Source organism: Myxine glutinosa, chromosome 7 (genome assembly GCF_964187855.1).
Source record: "Myxine glutinosa chromosome 7, kmMyxGlut1.1, whole genome shotgun sequence".
Lineage (NCBI taxonomy): Eukaryota > Metazoa > Chordata > Myxini > Myxiniformes > Myxinidae > Myxine > Myxine glutinosa.
In genome coordinates, this window is record NC_136267.1 from 103,324,726 (window position 1) to 103,342,790 (window position 18,065).

Below are 18,065 nucleotides of genomic sequence, written 5' to 3' on the forward strand. Positions count from 1 at the left end.
AAATAATAAAAAAAGTTCCAAAAAATTCAACTGCGGGCTATAATCGTGTGCGAGTAATATGGTACAGTAACAGGAGGCCAAGTGACTGTAAATTAATTATCAGAGGCAGTTTTTTTTTTTCAAGGTTAATTGTAATCTATATATAATGGAGCAAGTGTTTGTATGTATGTATGTATGTATGTATTGTAATGGATTTGGGAAACCGTGCACTTTGTGTAATCGATTGTAAATATACCCCCTTGTAAATAATGTAATGATTCTTTGTAAATACCTCCATTCATGTAAAGATCAAAGGTCGTCCTTTAGTTAGTCCATCGCACACATGTAGAAAACCATATGACCTTCTCAATAGATATATCATTATTTTGTGTTTCAGTTTAACGCTGTGTCTCCACTAGTTGACCTTGCGCTGCACCAAATGAAATAAGATAGATTCCCCCCTTTTCAATTGCCCAAAGCCTCCATTTCCAACTGCATTCGCCGCCATTCACCATGTGCTCCAGCTCGGAGAAGAAGGGCGTGGCCCGCCCATCGTCATCAAAGGGTGGAGCCCTTACGACCAACCAAGAATGAGAGGGTTTGGCTTGAGAGGGTGGAGAGAGAACGATCGAGCAGTTTCGCGAACGTTCCAGGGTGTGGTGCTATATAACCCGTTGCGCGGAGCCCCCACCTCAGTTCTGAGGGAGGTGCGCTGAACCAAAGTTGAGAGAGTTCTGAGGAGTCCTTCTGTGGAGAGGTGAGCTGGCAGTTCCGCGGAGAGAGAACGCATGAGGCGGAGGACGTACGAGGCCTGAGGGAGACGCTGCTTGGAACAGCCCCTGCGCGTGAAGCTCTGATGCGCTGCTGCGAGCGAACCTGCGCGTGAACCAGATTGCGGAGGAGTCGGCGGCCGTTCGCCTCCAGCCTGCCATCCTGAACGGACTCTTCTCTCCCTTCCCATACCATCCCTGCCATACTATCCATTCGTGTACGTGAGTTTGTCTTGTCCTTGGGGTATAAGTTAAGCCTGTGTAAGTATAAGCTGCCCTGTGTCTCCTATCTTCCACTGTAAATTACCTTCGTTTCCTTCTTTTCTTTGGTTGTGTAAATAGTAATTAATAAATACCTGTTCTTCCTACCTTTGTCTTCTTCATTCTCATCTGATCGTCTTTGTCTTTTACCAATTGATATACGTGGCACGATTTGGCCAACGCTCAGGATCGGGTGAGTCTTTGCTAACGGCTCGAACTTCGGGTTGCTAAAACCACTCGGCAAATACCATCTTGTCCGGGGTTCGAGCGGTACTTGTCTCCCTGTTCTGCGGAGGGACTGATAAAGGTATTCGGGATAAACCCTGGACCAATAATCCTGATCCGTCCCCCCCCCCCCTCCCCCCGCAGAGGAGCGTTACAGGTGCCAGGAACGGAGACGGCCAGCTTAACAAGACAAGGGGATTTAAACCCCCCTCGGTAAGGGGAGTGCCGTCGTCCGATTCCGTAACAATTGGTGTCAGGAGTGGGATTCGGACCCGAAGTGCGCTTAACACACTCGAAATTACGAGCGGACGAAATTGTAATAACATCTAAATTTAAGTCGTGCCATGGATGATCAAGGCGACCGGATGCAGGTAGGGGAGTTAGAGGAGGGTTTGGAGTCGACCCAGGACCCCAGGGAGGCAGTGGGAATAATAGAGGAGGAAGGCAATACGCATTGGGTAGCGGAGAGTTCAGGCGCACAAAATGGCGGCGGCTCGCACGTGGCCGCGGTAGCCGCGCCCGCTGCAGAAATAGGGGGAATTGATGTGCGGGACCTCATGGCGCAGATTAAGGCAGCCATACTAATGGGGCATATAGGATTGGAAAACAGAATGGGGGAGCGTTTAGAAAACCAAATCGGGGGATTGAGAGACGGGTTAAGTAATATGGAAAATCAAATTGGGGAAATGGGAAATGATTGGAAAACCAAATTAGCGAGGCTTGGAAGCAAATTGGAGGGCATAAATGAGAGGAAGGTTGACCGCGGGTTGAGCGAAGAGGTCGCGGGGGTACGCGACGGGGTAAAGCGGGTTGAGAAGCGCCGGTTGAGCGAGTTGGAGCAAAGCGCGGGTAACTGGACCGGGATAGAAATCGCGACCCGGGGTGTGGGGAAGCCGAAGACCGCTGAGGAGGAAAAGGAAATTTTAATAAAGTCGGGGGTTGTCGAGGTGAACAAAGAAAAAGTAGTTGGAGTTGAAATTGAAAAGACGACAGAGGTAGCCCAGGAATTGAAGGAAGTGATGGATAATGTACAAAGTCTAGGTTCACATCCTGATGCCGTACTTGCTAATCCTTATAAAGATTTGCAGGTGCACGTGGAGAGGAGGATCCCAAAGGTGAGACGGGCTGTGTATGGTGCGAAAAGGTTTTTCGGAAAAGTCTTTTCGCGCGCTTGGGATCCCAGCGTACCGCGGGCGTTTGTGGAAGGTCCGTTGGGCGCTGTGTGAGAGAAAATGGCACGCGTGAGAGGATAAAGTGTGCGTCAAAGAGTGAGTGTGTTACGAAGTGTGGGAGTGATACCGGGTGCGAGAGCGAATGCACGTCGGAGGGTCTGTGTGAAACAGAGTGTACGGAGTGTGACACGGAGAGTGAGTTGGTGGTGGAGCGGGTGCGAGGATGCACGCTTGGGATGGACGGCGAGAGTGTGCGAGAACGCACGCCTGAGTTGGATGTGGCGCGTGTGCGGGAGAGCCCATTGAAGCGCGTGAGTGGGTGGATGCAAGAGTGCACCCCCATGAGTGGTACGGAGTACGTACCGAGGGAGAGTGCGCAAGACGGTGCGTGAGGAGGTGTGTTAAGGAAGTGTGCGAACGGCGAGTGTGCGCAAGAGGGGGCGCGAGAGGTGTGGTGTGTAACAGGGAGTGCGGTGGTAGAATGGACGGAGTGTGTGGAATGTACAGGCGGCGTTAGAACGCCGGGGTTGAAGAGTGTGAAAGGGGTCGCGTATGCGTGCGAGCCTGAAAGTGAAGCATCGACGTGGACCGGAGCAGCGGTTAGACCAACGGTTAGCCGACGTGAGCCCCCGGTCCATGCCGGGCTGTGGGTATTGCGGGAGCCGGCGGGGATCGGTGCTGCGTCGCTTCTCTTCGGAGCGTCATGCCCGATTCCGGCCTGGCCCCGCCCCGCACGGTTGAGTTCGGGCCTTGCCGGACAAGGCGACCGGTCCGGTGCGAGGGAAGGTCGGGACGGCGCCCCCTTGTGGTTGCGGCGTTCCGGCCGGGTGAGATTGAGCCATCGGGCCGGAGACCGAAAACCTCCGCGCCGAGACGGTGCGTGGAATCTCGGCCCGAGTAAACCTCCTCCCCTGAACCGAATTCCGGACAGACTCAACCTGCAGGCGACAAAACCATCCGAATTCGTTGCTCGGCTTTGCGAAGCCGAGCTTTGAAAATGTCATGACGTACTGAGAGGCTCAGATATAGCGGACTGTGATGATGATAGTGTTTTGGATTCGAAATTGGGAATAGGGAATATGATTGGCAAATATGATTGGCAAAATTGATGGGCAAGAATGATTGGCAGTGATTGGCAAATTTTGATTTGCAGAAAATTGGATTGGCAAAATTGATAATGAGAGATGCCCGATGTGGTGGGATGTCAACTCTGCCATCCCGCACATCCGCCCGGGCACATGAGCACGAGTTATGGGGTTTTGGCAGTGTAAGTTCGCCGAGGGAGGGTTTGGATAATGTATAGGGACCTAGAGATGACCATAGGTAACTGTAGGGTTAAGTAGCGACATTGTACAGGTAGTCGGGGACGTACAGAGGTTAGAATGGTTGTTAATGACGTGGTATGTGCTTAGTTTAAAGGGAAGACGGGGAGCACCAAGTTAGAAGGAAACCAGGTAGATCAGATGATGCCGTGTGTGTGTGTTGAAAGTGTATTCAGCAGTGTATTGTGAAAAGTGTGAGGTGATTGTGCATTGTATTGAATGAATGAAGAAGCCTGGGAGGAAGGAGGGTGCAGGAAGCACCAGGTGTGTGGGCACAGGTGTGCAAATCCAGGTGAGAATGGTTGAGTGGAATAGCTGGTATGGAATACATGGAGTATGGAATGGATGGTGTGGAGTGAGTATGGTGGAAACTGTGGAGTGGAGTGGTTGGTGCGAAGGGAGTGTATGGGGAGGATGGACCCCTATCACGAATACCCGGGGAGGGTAGTTTAAGAGTTAGGTAGAGGGTATAGGTAAATTGTGGTTGGATATTGGCATCTGTGGTGCGTGTGGAAGAATGGTGTTTGGATGGGTGCATTAGTGACGTGGAAAAGGCTGGGCGTGTGGCCTGTTAGAGGGATGGTTGGTTGGGCGCTCCGCCACTGGTAGTCTGTCGGTCAGGTGAGGCCGCAGGTAGGCTCTGGGAGCCAGTTAGAGTTCAATGGGGCCCGAGGATCCAGAGGAAGGACCCGGGTAGCCCAGTGCCAGAGAGGGCACCGAGGGGGTAAGCGCCAGGGAGGGCCTTTCCCAGGTAGGTTAGCGAGGAACAGGTAAGCTCGGGAGACAACTTCAGTGGTGGAGGCGCACAGGTAAATAGACCTGTTAGGGGAGCCACACGACCCAGTCCCGAAATTGTGCAAAGGCACAGGGAGTTGAACCGGGGGAGTGAGACCCCATATTGATGAGCACCACAGTTTGGTCAATGGGAATTGGTTTTTAGAACCACATAGAGTAAGATAGCCAATGAATTGGCAGGGAAAGACCCCGGGTAGTGTAAAGTGTGTTAATGTCATTTAGGAAGTAGTTAGGATTGAAATCTCCTCGCACCATCTGCATCCACTCACCTGAGGTGACGACAGAACTCCACAGCATGCCATCTGTTGTTGTTTTATTTTTGTGCAAATGTTTTGGATTGTGAGACGCATCATGACGTGGGTGAGACATTGTGCTTGATGTTCCATCTCTTCCTCCTTAAGAGGGATTGATGATGAATTGGTGATGGCAAATTTAGACATTGGGATTGGGACAAATTTGGCATCAGGAGATATGGGGAAGACGTGACGCTAGAGACGAATTGTAAATTGTTTTGTAAATATGGGGTAAGGGCAAGGGCAGAGCAGGTGACGGGGGGGGGGGGGGGGGAGGGGGGGAGTAGCGTACGTTAGAAACGAGCTTTCTCACTTTGCTCTCCGTGCGCACCTCGCCCTGCATTACCTTGATTGATTTGTACCCTTGTGACCTTACCCCTCGCTAACGCTGCCACTTTGTCTTCCTTCCCCACCCATGGACCGTGCTCTCTGGGCACTGAGGGGGAGCATGCGGGAGTCCGCCATTGTGCCGTTCAGCTCCAGCCTGCCATCCTGAACGGACTCTTCTCTCCCTTCCCATACCAACCCTGCCATACTATCCATTCGTGTACGTGAGTTTGTCTTGTCCTTGGGGTATAAGTTAAGCCTGTGTAAGTATAAGCTGCCCTGTGTCTCCTATCTTCCACTGTAAATTACCTTCGTTTCCTTCTTTTCTTTGGTTGTGTAAATAGTAATTAATAAATACCTGTTCTTCCTACCTTTGTCTTCTTCATTCTCGTCCGATCGTCTGTCTTTTACCAATTGATATACGTGGCACGATTTGGCCAACGCTCAGGATCAGGTGAGTCTTTGCTAACGGCTCGAACTTCGGGTTGCTAAAACCGCTCGGCAAATACCATCTTGTCCGGGGCTCGAACGGTACTTGTCTCCCTGTTCTGCGGAGGGACTGATAAAGGTATTCGGGATAAACCCTGGACCAATAACCCTGATCTGTCCGTCCCCCCCCACAGAGGAGCGTTACAGTTGCCAGGAACGGAGACGGCCAGCTTGACAAGACGAGGGGATTAAACCCCCCTCGGTAAGGGGAGTGCCGTCGTCCGATTCCATAACAGTATGTATGTATGTGTGTATGTATGTATGTATGTATGTATGTATGTATGTATGTATGTATGTATGCCTGCTCTTCACCCATTGGTTGGACAGCTGAACTGACTCCACCCACATATGTAACCTGAAATACTTAACCTAAAGTACCCAGAGAACCAAAAAGACGTGTTGTATCTACAATTAGTTCTTTCATATATTTTACATACACACATACAGTATATCTAATTCCGAAGCTACCGTATTTATGGTGCTGGTAAATCGTATTCTATGAAGCTCACAAAGTCCTCGTCTTCTGTTTCACTGTGAAGCAACTGAAGCAACTCGGAGAGTCGGCAAGTGTGTAGATCTGTTTATGATGTGAATGTTTAAATATGGAATTTTCACAATTACAATGGTGTGTCCTTTTCCCCCATTCCTCTACATCTATACAGTCACATGAAAAAGTAAGTACACCCCATGTAAAGTTTTGACTTTTTCAACATATTTCAACATACAGCTATTTGATCCTCATTTCAACAATATTGATAGATAAAGGTGATATAATATAACAAATATCATGAAACATTCACATTTTGTAGTCCATTGTATAATTTAAATAAACATAAATGCAAATTTCACATGTGGAAAAAGTAAGCACACCCCTACATTTATCACTACTTCAAATACCTAAAATTAGAATCAGGTGCACCAGCTCAGGTGCAAATGATTAGAACATCGTTAGAGAGGATCTTGGAGGAACCTGTCAAATTTAAACCTCAGACATTTAGTTTGGTTTGCTCTTTGTTGTTGAAGTGTGCGGCGTCACCATGCCTAGATCAAAAGAGCTCTCTGAGGTCTTCAGAAAGAAGGCTATAGATGCCTACGAGTCTGGGAAGGGATTTAAAAAGATCTCCAAACAATTTGAAATCAATCATTCGACTGTCCGGAAGATCATCGACAAGTGGAGAAGATTCCAAACAACTGCCAACTTGTTCAGGTCAGGCCTCCCCAGCAAGTTCAGCCCGAGAGCAGACCGCAAGATGCTGAAAGAAGTCTATAAGAACCCCAGAATGTCATCACGGGACCTACAGGTAGCTCTTGCCACTGTTGATGTCAAAGTGCACGAGTCTACCATTAGGAAGAGGCTGCACAAATTTGATCTACATGGGAGGTGTGCCAGGTGGAAACTTTGCTGTCCAGAAAGAACATCAGGGCAAGAATAAAGTTTGCCAATGGACACCAAGGCAAAGACCAGTACTTCTGGAACAATGTGCTCTGGACAGATGAGGCAAAGGTACAGCTATTTGGCCACAGTACCAGAAGACATGTTTGGTGAAAACCAAAGACAGCATTTGACCACAAGAACCTGATACCAACTGTAAAGCATGGTGGTGGAAATATTATGGTTTGGGGCAGCTTTGCTGCATCAGGGCCTGTGCAGCTCACCATCATAGAATCCACTATTAACTCTTCATTGCACCATCGGGTGCTTGAGGATAATGTGAGGCCATGTGTCTTGAAACTCAACCGAAGGTGGACCTTGCAACATGACAATAACCCGAAACATACCAGTAATTCCACCAAGGAATGGCTCAAAAGAAAGAAATGGAGGGTTCTGGAATGGCCAAGTCAAAGCCTGGATCTAAATCCCATCGAGATGTTGTGGGGGGATTTGAAACGAGCTGAGCATGCAAGAAACCCCTCAAACATCGCACAGCTGAAAGAATTCTGCATGGAGGAGTGAGCAAAAATTTCTCCCAGTCGATGTCAGAGACTGGTAGACAGTTATAAGAAACGCCTACTTGAGGTTGTTTCTGCCAAAGGGGGCAATACCACCTATTAGAGCCAAGGGTGTACTTACTTTTTCCACATGCGAAATTTGCATTTATGTTTATTTAAATTATACAATGAACTACAAAATGTAAATGTTTCATGATATTTGTTATATTATATCACCTCTATCTATCAATATTGTTGAAATGAAGATCAAATACCTGTATGTTGAAATATGTTGAAAAAGTCAAAACTTTACATGGGGTGTACTTACTTTTTCACGTGACTAGATTGTAATGATTCTTTACATTTGAAGGGGAGAGTTGCACTCCATGCAGCTGTGGTTGAAAGCCATATGGGTGGATAGGACCTCAGGTGTGCCAAGGAAAACCTTTGCATGATGGAGGATGCCCAGTCCTTGTCTGGGTTTGGAGGCCAACATTGAAATGTGGCTCGCCCAAGAGAGATCATGGCTGAGAGTGAGACCCAAGAATTTGAGTGACTGAACCTCAGACAGTTGGTGCAAAAATAGATGGGAGGGTTGAGAAAGTAGTGAAAGTACATTTTATACACAAAGAATGAAGTTAAGCACCCCCCCCGTTTTTTTACAACCTCGCACATTACAAGTTTGTTGTCGTCAAAACAGTGTAATATACCCATGATATTGCTATATTTTCTGGAGAAGTGATATTATGGTCACATAAAAACATAACAATCATGCCGTTTTCAATATTTTATTCTGAATAATTTAAGGTGAAATTTTTTGGGAATTTTAGGCATATTTTCACCTCAATTTAAGTATGGAGCTATAGGTCCATCACGGACAGTGTGGATGACGTTTATGTTTTCTAACGTACAGTCATTGTTCTGAGAAGACCTCTAGCGATCTTTGCGTCAATAACGTGTGTAGGACCCACGTGATCGGATCACTGACTCAACCAATCACTTTTTTTCACTTTGATCACTCAATTTCATCAATGGATAATTGCTAATGTCATACCAATCATTATTTGATCTCACATACCTTAGAATATATGCCAATGTATACATATACACAAAGAATATATATTAGGGGGTGCTTACCTTAATTCGTTGTGTAGGGGTGCTTAACTTAATTCTTTGTGTATATTTTTAATCGGCATTTTCTTTCTGTACATGACCAATACATATTGCCATTTTTTCAGTGGTGATCTGTGTATAGTACTTCTAATTTTGTGTTCAAAAATGTATGTTTTGGTAATATTCTTCCAAGTTTTATATCTGTTTACGTTTTAAGTCTTATCCAATGCAGTTATTCTACAGCTATCAATTAGAATATATAATCTTGGATTTTGTGGATCGGTTTGGCAAATCTATATATTAAAGTAGCAGCAGTTTTCTGTCTGTCTGTTTCTCTCTTTCCATCCATTGGTTGGACAGCTGTCCTGTTTCCACCCACAACAACGTCATTAGTACGAAGCCCGATTCTACCCACTGGCATTTTAATTTTTATGCAGTTCAGGCCAAACCCATCGTCGAACCTGTCATATTCACAATCGCCATGCCATACCTTTACATTGCTTAAATATAAATTTTCGGGTGCATGTGAGGCAGCGCTTCATTGTCTATACACCGCCCAAAAGAAGGGAAGTGCCATGGGTTACTGGTAGTATGCTTTAAAAAAAAGAAAGTACAATTCAATTTATGTACAATTTTACAGCTGAAAATAGTTCTGGTCGATGAACTTTACGGCACATTGAGAAAATTCGTTCTATAGTCCTACCTTACTTCCATGTACTGTACATACCTTTTTGTGCCAAGCAATGAACCTCCTTGGCCAGTCCAACCACCAACATCTCTCCAATTAATCTCATGGATCTGTGATTAAATGAAGTCATGACATTACATGAAGCAGAAAACGAGCAGATTGCATCTGTCAATAATAATTATACAATTTAAAAAATAATTTGTTCCATTGTTTTCCACTCAAGTTTTCCCTTCCACTTCTGTGATGAAGAGTTTGCACCTGCACCTACCGTCGTGGCCAAAAATATTGGCACCCTTGCACTTTTTTCAAATAACTCACAATTTTCTCGAAAGATAACTTGAAAATGACAAACTTATTTGGTCTCCATAATTCTTTATTTCACTGTTAATATTACAGAACCTTTGTTTTTGACTCAGAACTTAAGGTATCCTTTTTAAATCAGAAAATAAAAAGAAATGGCATTGACAAAATTATTGACAACCTCGATTTAATATTTGGTAGCACAGCCTTTGGACAAAATAACTGCAGTCAAGCACTTCCTATAGCCATGAATGAGCTTCCTCCACCTCACTACTGGCAGTTTGGCCCACTCTTCTTGTACAAACTGCTCCAGTTCTCCCAGATTTGAAGGGTGCCTTCTCCGAACTGCGGTTTTCAGATTTCCCCACAGGTGTTCAATGGGATTTAGATCTGGACTCATTGCTGACCACTTCAGAACAGTCCAGCGTTTTGTCTTGAACCATTGCTGGGTGCTTTTTGAAGTGTGTTTGGGGTCATTGTCCTGCTTTGTAATCAGACAGATTACAAAAGAGAGTCAGAGAGAGAGAAACTCAGAGAGAGAGAAAAGACAGAGAGAAACAGACAGATTACAAAATGCCTTTGTAATCTCCTGATTTCATGATGCAATGCACACATTCAAGGCACCCAGTGCCAGAGGCAGCACAGCAACCCCAAAACATCACTGAACCTCCTCCATGTTTGACTGTAGGGAAGGTGTTCTTTTCTTTGAAAGCTTCATTTTGTTTTTTGTAATCATAGAGATGATGTGCTTTACCAAAAAGCTCTAATTTGGTCTCATCTGTCCATAGGACATTATCCCAGAAGGATTTTGGCTTGTTCAGGTGTGTTTTGACAAACTCCAGCCAGGCTTTCTTAGCAGTGGGGTCCTCCTGGTCTCCCACCAAAGAACCTCCTTTCATTGAGTTGGCGACGAATGGTCCGAGTTTAAACTGTTGTACATTGTGTCTGAAGGTCAGCTTGAATCTGTTTGGCAGTTGATCAAGGTGCTTTCTCCACCATTCGAGCAAACCTTCGCTGCAAGCTTCGATCTAGTTTTCTCTTGCGGCCACGTACAGGGAGGTTGGCTACAGTGCCATGGGCCTTAAACTTCCTGATAACATTGCGTACAGTGGACACGAACATCAAGGTCTCTGGAGATGTACTTGTCGCCTTGAGATTGTCCATCGTTGGCTACAATCTTGTGTCTGACCTCCTCAAGACAATTCTCTGGTTTTCTTTCTTTTCTCCATGCTCATTGTGGTACACACAGTGACACAAAACAGCAGAATGAGTCCTTTTCTCAATTCAAACTGGTTGAATGAGTGATTTTTATATTGCAGGCACCTGCAAATCACCACAGGTGAGTTCAGTTCCAAAGTAAAGGAGAATCACCTGCTTGAAATCTAATTATTTCTGACAATTTCTAAAAGATGCCAATAATATTGTCCGGGCCATTTTAGGATTTCTGTGTGGAATAAGCTAAGATTTAGTAATTTTTTCAGCTTTTTTTGTTTTGTTCCACTGCAAACCAAAGAAATACATATGTGGATACTAAAATATTTTTTAATTTCAACAATTTTCTGGAAGAAATGGTGCATTATTTGAAGAAAGTGTAAGGGTGCCAATATATTTGGCCATAACTGTAGCTAGTTCACCCCCTGCATCCCCCGCCCCCTTCCCTTGCTCTCATTTTTCCCCGTGTCCTTTCTTCGTCCAGGTCTCCTTATATCTTGTCCTTCTACCCTGCTGTTGGCGTGTTCCTGCCTCCCCTATACCCATTTGCACTGCATTTTTTTTTTCTTCTATCTCCTCCATCGGCATCATCTCTACACAAAAAAATGGCATGATAGCATTAGTTTTCCTAACGAGCAATCAATAATATATGAAAGGACACTTGATTAACAGGCCACAAAAAATATCGTGTCACACTGATCATTTCCTCACTATGCAGTCTTTTCACATTAATCTTTTCCCAAAATGTATTTTTGGAAGGGCTCCATTTGTAACAATGCAGCTGTTTTTGTCCAAATCCTTGGGGATCTTTGATGTAATGCAATACACCATTACCTTGTATTACCAAAGCAGAAAAGTTTTGGTTGAATCAATTTAGGACAAGCTCCAAGATGATGCAGCCTGCAGAGCCTTTAATAGTTTATTTATTTATCTGACCTACGTGCTACAATAGTCTTGCTGCTAGTTGAGATGTAACAAGAAGAAGAAGAACAAGAAGAACAACAACAACAGCAGAGGGCACTCTATTAGCAGCGTCTGCGACGCGGCTAAAAAGCACTTCCTGGGGGATATTCTGTGGGAGCAACAGTATACTTGTTAAAACTGGCTGGAATAAAATGAAATAAAAAGGCAGTCTATATTTTACAAGACTGGATATGACATAATACAAGCGGTACATAATGTAAATGTCATGTTCATCGGCACAGAAATCCCCAGGTCTAATAGTTGAGAAAAGGAAAAGGAGTGGAGAGAAATGGAAAAACGTGGTGGAGGGGGGAGAGGTCAAAAGGTTCCTGATAAAAATAAAAAAAGAAAGGCTGTGAGCAAAGTATTAAAGCTTATCCAAGAGTATTTGTCTCAGACGTCACATACTCATGTAGAGTTAATCATCTAGCCAAAGTTCGGTTTAGAAAGGAATATAAAACGACCAATCTGTTTTCCTGGTTGTATGCAGACAAAATTCTGTATCACAGTATCATGCTTAGAGATCATCATCCAAATGAATGAATGAATGAAGAAGAAGAATCACCTTTAGAGGCCATTTTTCCCCGCAGGGCGGGGGTTGGCCTTTTTTGGGCACTGTGGTGCCCTTTTTGAAGCAATGTTTTATGGCCGGATGCCCTTCCTGCCGCCAACCCTGTTAGTCGCCTCTTGCGACACAGGGAATTACCAGTGAAATAGTACTCAATTTGCCGACCTCGGACGGATGACAGGCTGAGTCAACCCCCCTGGCATTAATTCAGCGATCAATCGGGATTCAAATCCAGGATCCTAGCATCCCAAGCCGGCACCCTAACCGCTAAGCCAACACCAGGCTGATTGTCAAGAGATTGAGGGAAAAATAATTTACTATAATCTAAAAATGGTATGTGGCTCTGGAGGATTTCAGATGAGATCATTAAGAGAAGTTTATCATTTCATATTAGCTCAACAGCGATACCTAAACCGATAGTTAAATTCCAATAAAATATTTGTCAATATTCTCGATGGTGATTGTTCTTTTAAGAGAATTAAATTATTACCTAAAAATGAAACACACATATTCGTTGGGTCTCTGTGTGAGTATAATGAAAAATGGGGAGAGTTAATAAGTTAAATGCAGGGAGAAAAGGGGCGCAATTTTTTGGGAGGAAAAAGGGTGTCGTAAAAAGTGGGTGGGGCTTAGGAGAGAGAAAAGAGGCGCAATTTTTTGAGAGAAAAGGGGGTGTAATTTCAGTGGTTTTAAAGGCTTTTGTGTAAAAATAAATATGGTGGCCGAACCACGTGACCGATGCCGTCATAATTATTTAAAAAATTATACAGGTGGAGTTACACCTATGATGAAAATTTCCTACCAATCGGACCAACGGTTGAAGAAAAAAATGAATGAATTCAAATAAATGAATGAATTAATGAATGATCGTTTTAAGGCCATTTTCCCCGCTGGAGCGGGAGATAGCCTTGCGGGCCCCATGGCAATCATGGTTCCCTGTTTGAGGCAATGTTTTTATGGCCAGATGCCCTTCCTGACGCAAACCCTTACTCTCCTCTAACGATGCGCAGGGATACGGTGTACCTATTCTAAATCAGGGTACACACCAGGATCATTCATCCCAGCAAGCTGGTACTCAATTTGCCGACCTCGGAAGGTTGACAGGCTGAGTCAACCCCCCTGGCGGTAATTCAGCGATCGAGCAATATCCGAACTCAGGATCCTCGGATCCGAAGCTGGCACCCTAACTGCTAAGCCAACACCAGGCTTCAACAACCAAATGTCTCGTCAAAAGTAGTAGGTCAATTTATAGCAGTACCATTATCAAAATCATGTGCTGAGCTTCCACTGTAAGGCAAAGTTACCCATCCAGCATATTTGTAACCAGACTCTATGGTGTAATGATTAGAGAGTCTTCTCTCAAGTCTGGGAGGTCGGTAGTTCGAACTCGACCGTGGTCGAGTCATACCAAAGATGAAAAATGGTACGTGTTGCTTCCTTGCTTGCCGCTCAGCATTTAAAAAGGAAATAGCATGGATACACAACCATGGGCTACCAACTGTTGCACAGACTTGATGGGCTTAATAGCCTCTCCTGTGTTGAAGATTTTTGGAAGGAAACTCATATTCCTCTTGCCCAGGTAACTGCTTCAACAGCACGTCTTTTTATACTGAAGAATAGTACTCAAGTCAAATCAGTCTCATCCAAGATACCAAAAGCAATGTTAATTACCTGTCCATTGGCAAAACCTTCAAAACCATCATGGACAGCAAGCATTCTATGGCCTTCTGAGATGCCAACACGTACAGCTGCACGCACCGCTGCATTCATGCCAGCCGCAGGTGCTCCCACGTTTAATACAGCAATGGAGAAACCAGACTGAAACAAGGCAGATATAAAACACAAGAAGTGAGGTGATTATGTGAAGGAATTAAACTCAACAAATTTAACAACAACTACAGCAACGTCGATGGCGCGTCATCACAAATCCTCACGCTTCACACCAGAAGCAAAGATGAAAGTTATAAAAAGTTTTCAGCAGGAATGACCCAATATCAAATTTTGAGTTAAAAAAAATATTTTCCGTTTCGATCCCATGACTTTAATTCCCTACATCCCAGTGATCAAATCCAAAAATATTGTTAAATATTTCATGCTTCCTTTTTTATATTTTATTTCATGCTTCCCCCAATGTTGAATGCAATATACAACAAGAAAAAGAGCAATCAGAGATTACAAACCCTCACCAGGATGTATTTTCAGTGGTTTTTAAGGCGTTTGTGCTAAATCAAATATGGCGGCCGAACCACGTGACAGATGACGTCATCATTATTATTTTTTCCAAACTAATTTATTCCAAGATTATGCTCAAAAAATTTCATCTTGATTGGATGAAGTTTTGTACTTGTCGAATTATGACGTCATAATGGAGGCACCTATGACATCATCATTAACATATTTTATTCCCCATGGAGAGTTCTTTACAATGAGCCATGTCTCAATTTTTTCTATTCCGCGCTTTTGGAGATATGGAGGTGCAAAGTTTTTCCAGGATGGTCGCCGAACCACGTGACCTATGACGTCATAATTATCATTAAAAAATTATACAGGTGGAGTTGCACCTATGGTGAAAATTTCCTGTCAATTGGACCAACGGTTGCAGAGAAAATCATATTTATTCTGTGCGGACAAACAGACAGACAAACAGATGAAAAATCACTCATAGAGCGACACTTGGCAAAACAGAACAAAGTGGAATGGCATTCAGTAGAGTAGAGCATCCTTTTAACCTCAAAAATATTTGGTGGTTGAATTCAATTGGCTGACATGAAAATCCCATTCAAATCTCAAGTCAATCGGATGAAAATTGAGGATTTTAGAAACTTGAAAAAAAGTGGTTGACCTTTGGCCTACGTTGACATTTTGGCCTATGCAGATCTCAAAAATAGTTGTTGGTTGAATTCAGTTAACTGATGTGTATATAGCATTCAAATTTCAAGTGAATCGTATGAAAATTGAGGATTTTAGAAATTTGAAATTGTTGTTGACTTTTGGCCGATGTTGCTCTTTTGGCCTATGGTGATCTCAAAAATAGTTGGTGGTTGAATTCAGTAAGCCGATATGTAAATCCTATTCAAATTTCAAGTCAATTGGATGAAAATTGAGGATTTTAGAATTTGAAAAAAAGTGGTTGACCTTTGGCCTACGTTGACGTTTTGACCCCAAAAATATATAGGATATCGTCGGACCACGAACTCTACCATTTGGTAAAGTTTCGTGAAGATCGGTTTAAAATCGTGACCTGTAGGTAAGTACAAGTGAGTGGACAGAAAACCATAACACACACACACACACACACACACACACACACACACACACACACACACACACACACACACACACACACACACACACACACACACACACACACACACACACACACACACACACACACACACACAAAAAAAAAAAATTTGTTTTGGCCAAGTAACAAACAAACGGACTCAAATGCAATACCCTCTCCTCTGGCGAGGGTAAATATTCAACCTTCCCCCAATATACAAAGTTTAATTGAAATGTTTAAAAATGTGCCCATAATTGCATTTTTTTTTGTAAGTGACCTGTTGGTCCCACCCAGGGGGGTATTCACTCACACACACACACACACCACACACATAGTAAATTTACACAAGATTTACAATTTAGGGATATTGACACACACATAGTAAATTTACAATTTAGGGACATTGACACACACATAGTACATTTACTTTAGGCATATTGACACACACATATTGTAAATTTACAATTTAGGGACATTGACACACACATAATAAATTTACTTTAGGGATATTGACTGACACACACACACACACACACACACACACACACACACACACACACACACACACACACACACACACACACACACACACACACACACACACACACACACACACACACACACGTTGTTTGCAAGTCTTTTACAACCTTTCTACCCCCACACATCGAAAAAGGTATTGTTGACCAAAACATAACAATACTGACATACCTTTTCAAACTTGGTATTCGACTTCTTATTAGAGAGAAGCTTATAGGTGTTCAGATTATTTTCAAAACTCCTGCAGGCACAGTTGTTACAGCTCGGTAAATTTCTACTCAGTTGTGATATAATGCAACAAAAAGGATTATATTACAACAGAAATGATTATTATACTCCACACAAATTCCCCCTCCTTCCAATTTTCCAGTTTTCCCTCCATGGGGTTTCCTTCTGTATCCATCTTGTCCACCCACATGCATGTTTTGCATCCTGTTTTTGTCTGTTATGTCCTGATGCATTCAGTGCACAAGCTCTTCCACGAGCCTCGATGATGTGTCCAAATTTTTTTTTTTACCATGTATTACCAGTGTGTACCCCAGTTTAGAATAGGTACACCGTATCCCTGCGTGTTGTAAGAGGGGACTATAAGTGTTGGCGTCAGGAAGGGCATCCGGCTGTAAAAACATTGCCTCAAAAATGGAACCATGACAATTACATATGGGCAGGGTACAGCCCGAAGAACCCCGTGGGGGTCCTCACCCCCTCTCGTCAAAAATCAAGGTGGGGAACCCGATCAAAGCAAGGGAGGAAATCACTCCATTTATGATGACGAAACGTCTGATGCCCCACGTGGAGATCGCTTTCTGAGGTTTGGGACATGGAATGTAGGAACAATGACAGGGAGATGAGGAGAAGTGGTGGAAGTATTGGTCAGAAGAAGAGTGGACATATGTTGTGTGCAGGAGACCAGATGGAAGGGAAGTGGTGTGAGAATGGTGAAGGGCAGGCAGGGACAGAAATACAAGATTGTGTGGCAAGGGTGCCCGGAAGGCGTGCATGGTGATGGTGTCCTATGTTCTGAGGACTTTGTAGACAGTGTGGTGAGTGTGACCAGAGTGAGTGAAAGGTTGATGATGGTGAAAATGATGATTGGAAAGCTCTTGATGAATGTCATCTCGGGATATGCTCAGCAGGTCGGTCGGAGCGATGAAGAGAATGACAAGTTCTGGTAGGCAATAGAGAAGCTGATGGAAAAGGTGAAAGAGGAGGAAGTTGTTGTGGTAGGAGGAGACCTAAATGGACATGTGGGAAGGAGTATGGACGGTTTTGAGGGAGGTCATGGGGGTTATGGATATGGTGTGAGGAATGGAGAAGGTGAAAGGATTTTGGAGTTTGCTGAAGGAGCTGGTTTGTTGATTTGTAATACTCAGTTCCAGAAAGAGGATAATAAGCTTGTTACATACACGTCAGGTGGGTCGACGACAACGGTTGACTACCTGATGGTGCGTAGGCGAGATAGGGGGAACCTCCGGGACACAAAGGTGATCCCGGGGGAGGAGGCTGTTTCACAGCACCACTTGGTTGTCTGCGACATAAGGATGAAAGGTGCGAGGAGAGCTCGGCGGGTGATGTACCAACCGAGAATGAAAGTGTGGAGGTTGAACGAGGTGACAGTGAGGGAGGCATTAAAAGAGAGGCTGAGTTTGGCAGAGGATGATGTGGTTGAGCTTGAAAGTGGTTGGAAGTCAATGAAAGATCGTCTGTTGGGAGCCGTTGGTGAGGTACAGTATGTGGATGGACAAAAGGACCACCGGGGCACTTGGAAACATGGCGGTGGGATGATGAAGTTGGAAAGAGGATTGACGAGAAGAGGAAGAAGTTCAAGGAGTGGTAGAA

General features: G+C 44.3%; 1 protein-coding gene across 3 annotated transcripts in view; it reads right to left on the reverse strand.

Annotated features, from left to right (window-relative positions):
• LOC137431613 (ATP-dependent 6-phosphofructokinase, platelet type) overlaps positions 1–18,065 on the reverse strand; it is a 97,401-nt gene that overhangs the window by 27,002 nt on the left and 52,334 nt on the right. For all 3 annotated transcript variants that reach the window (XM_078782065.1, XM_078782066.1, XM_078782064.1), the window contains exons 12-14: positions 16,398–16,467; positions 14,078–14,224; positions 9,403–9,473 (exon numbers count right to left, since the gene is read on the reverse strand). In XM_078782065.1, coding sequence (XP_078638191.1) covers positions 9,403–9,473; positions 14,078–14,224; positions 16,398–16,467 — 288 coding nt within the window. The remainder of the gene's footprint in view (positions 1–9,402; positions 9,474–14,077; positions 14,225–16,397; positions 16,468–18,065) is intronic.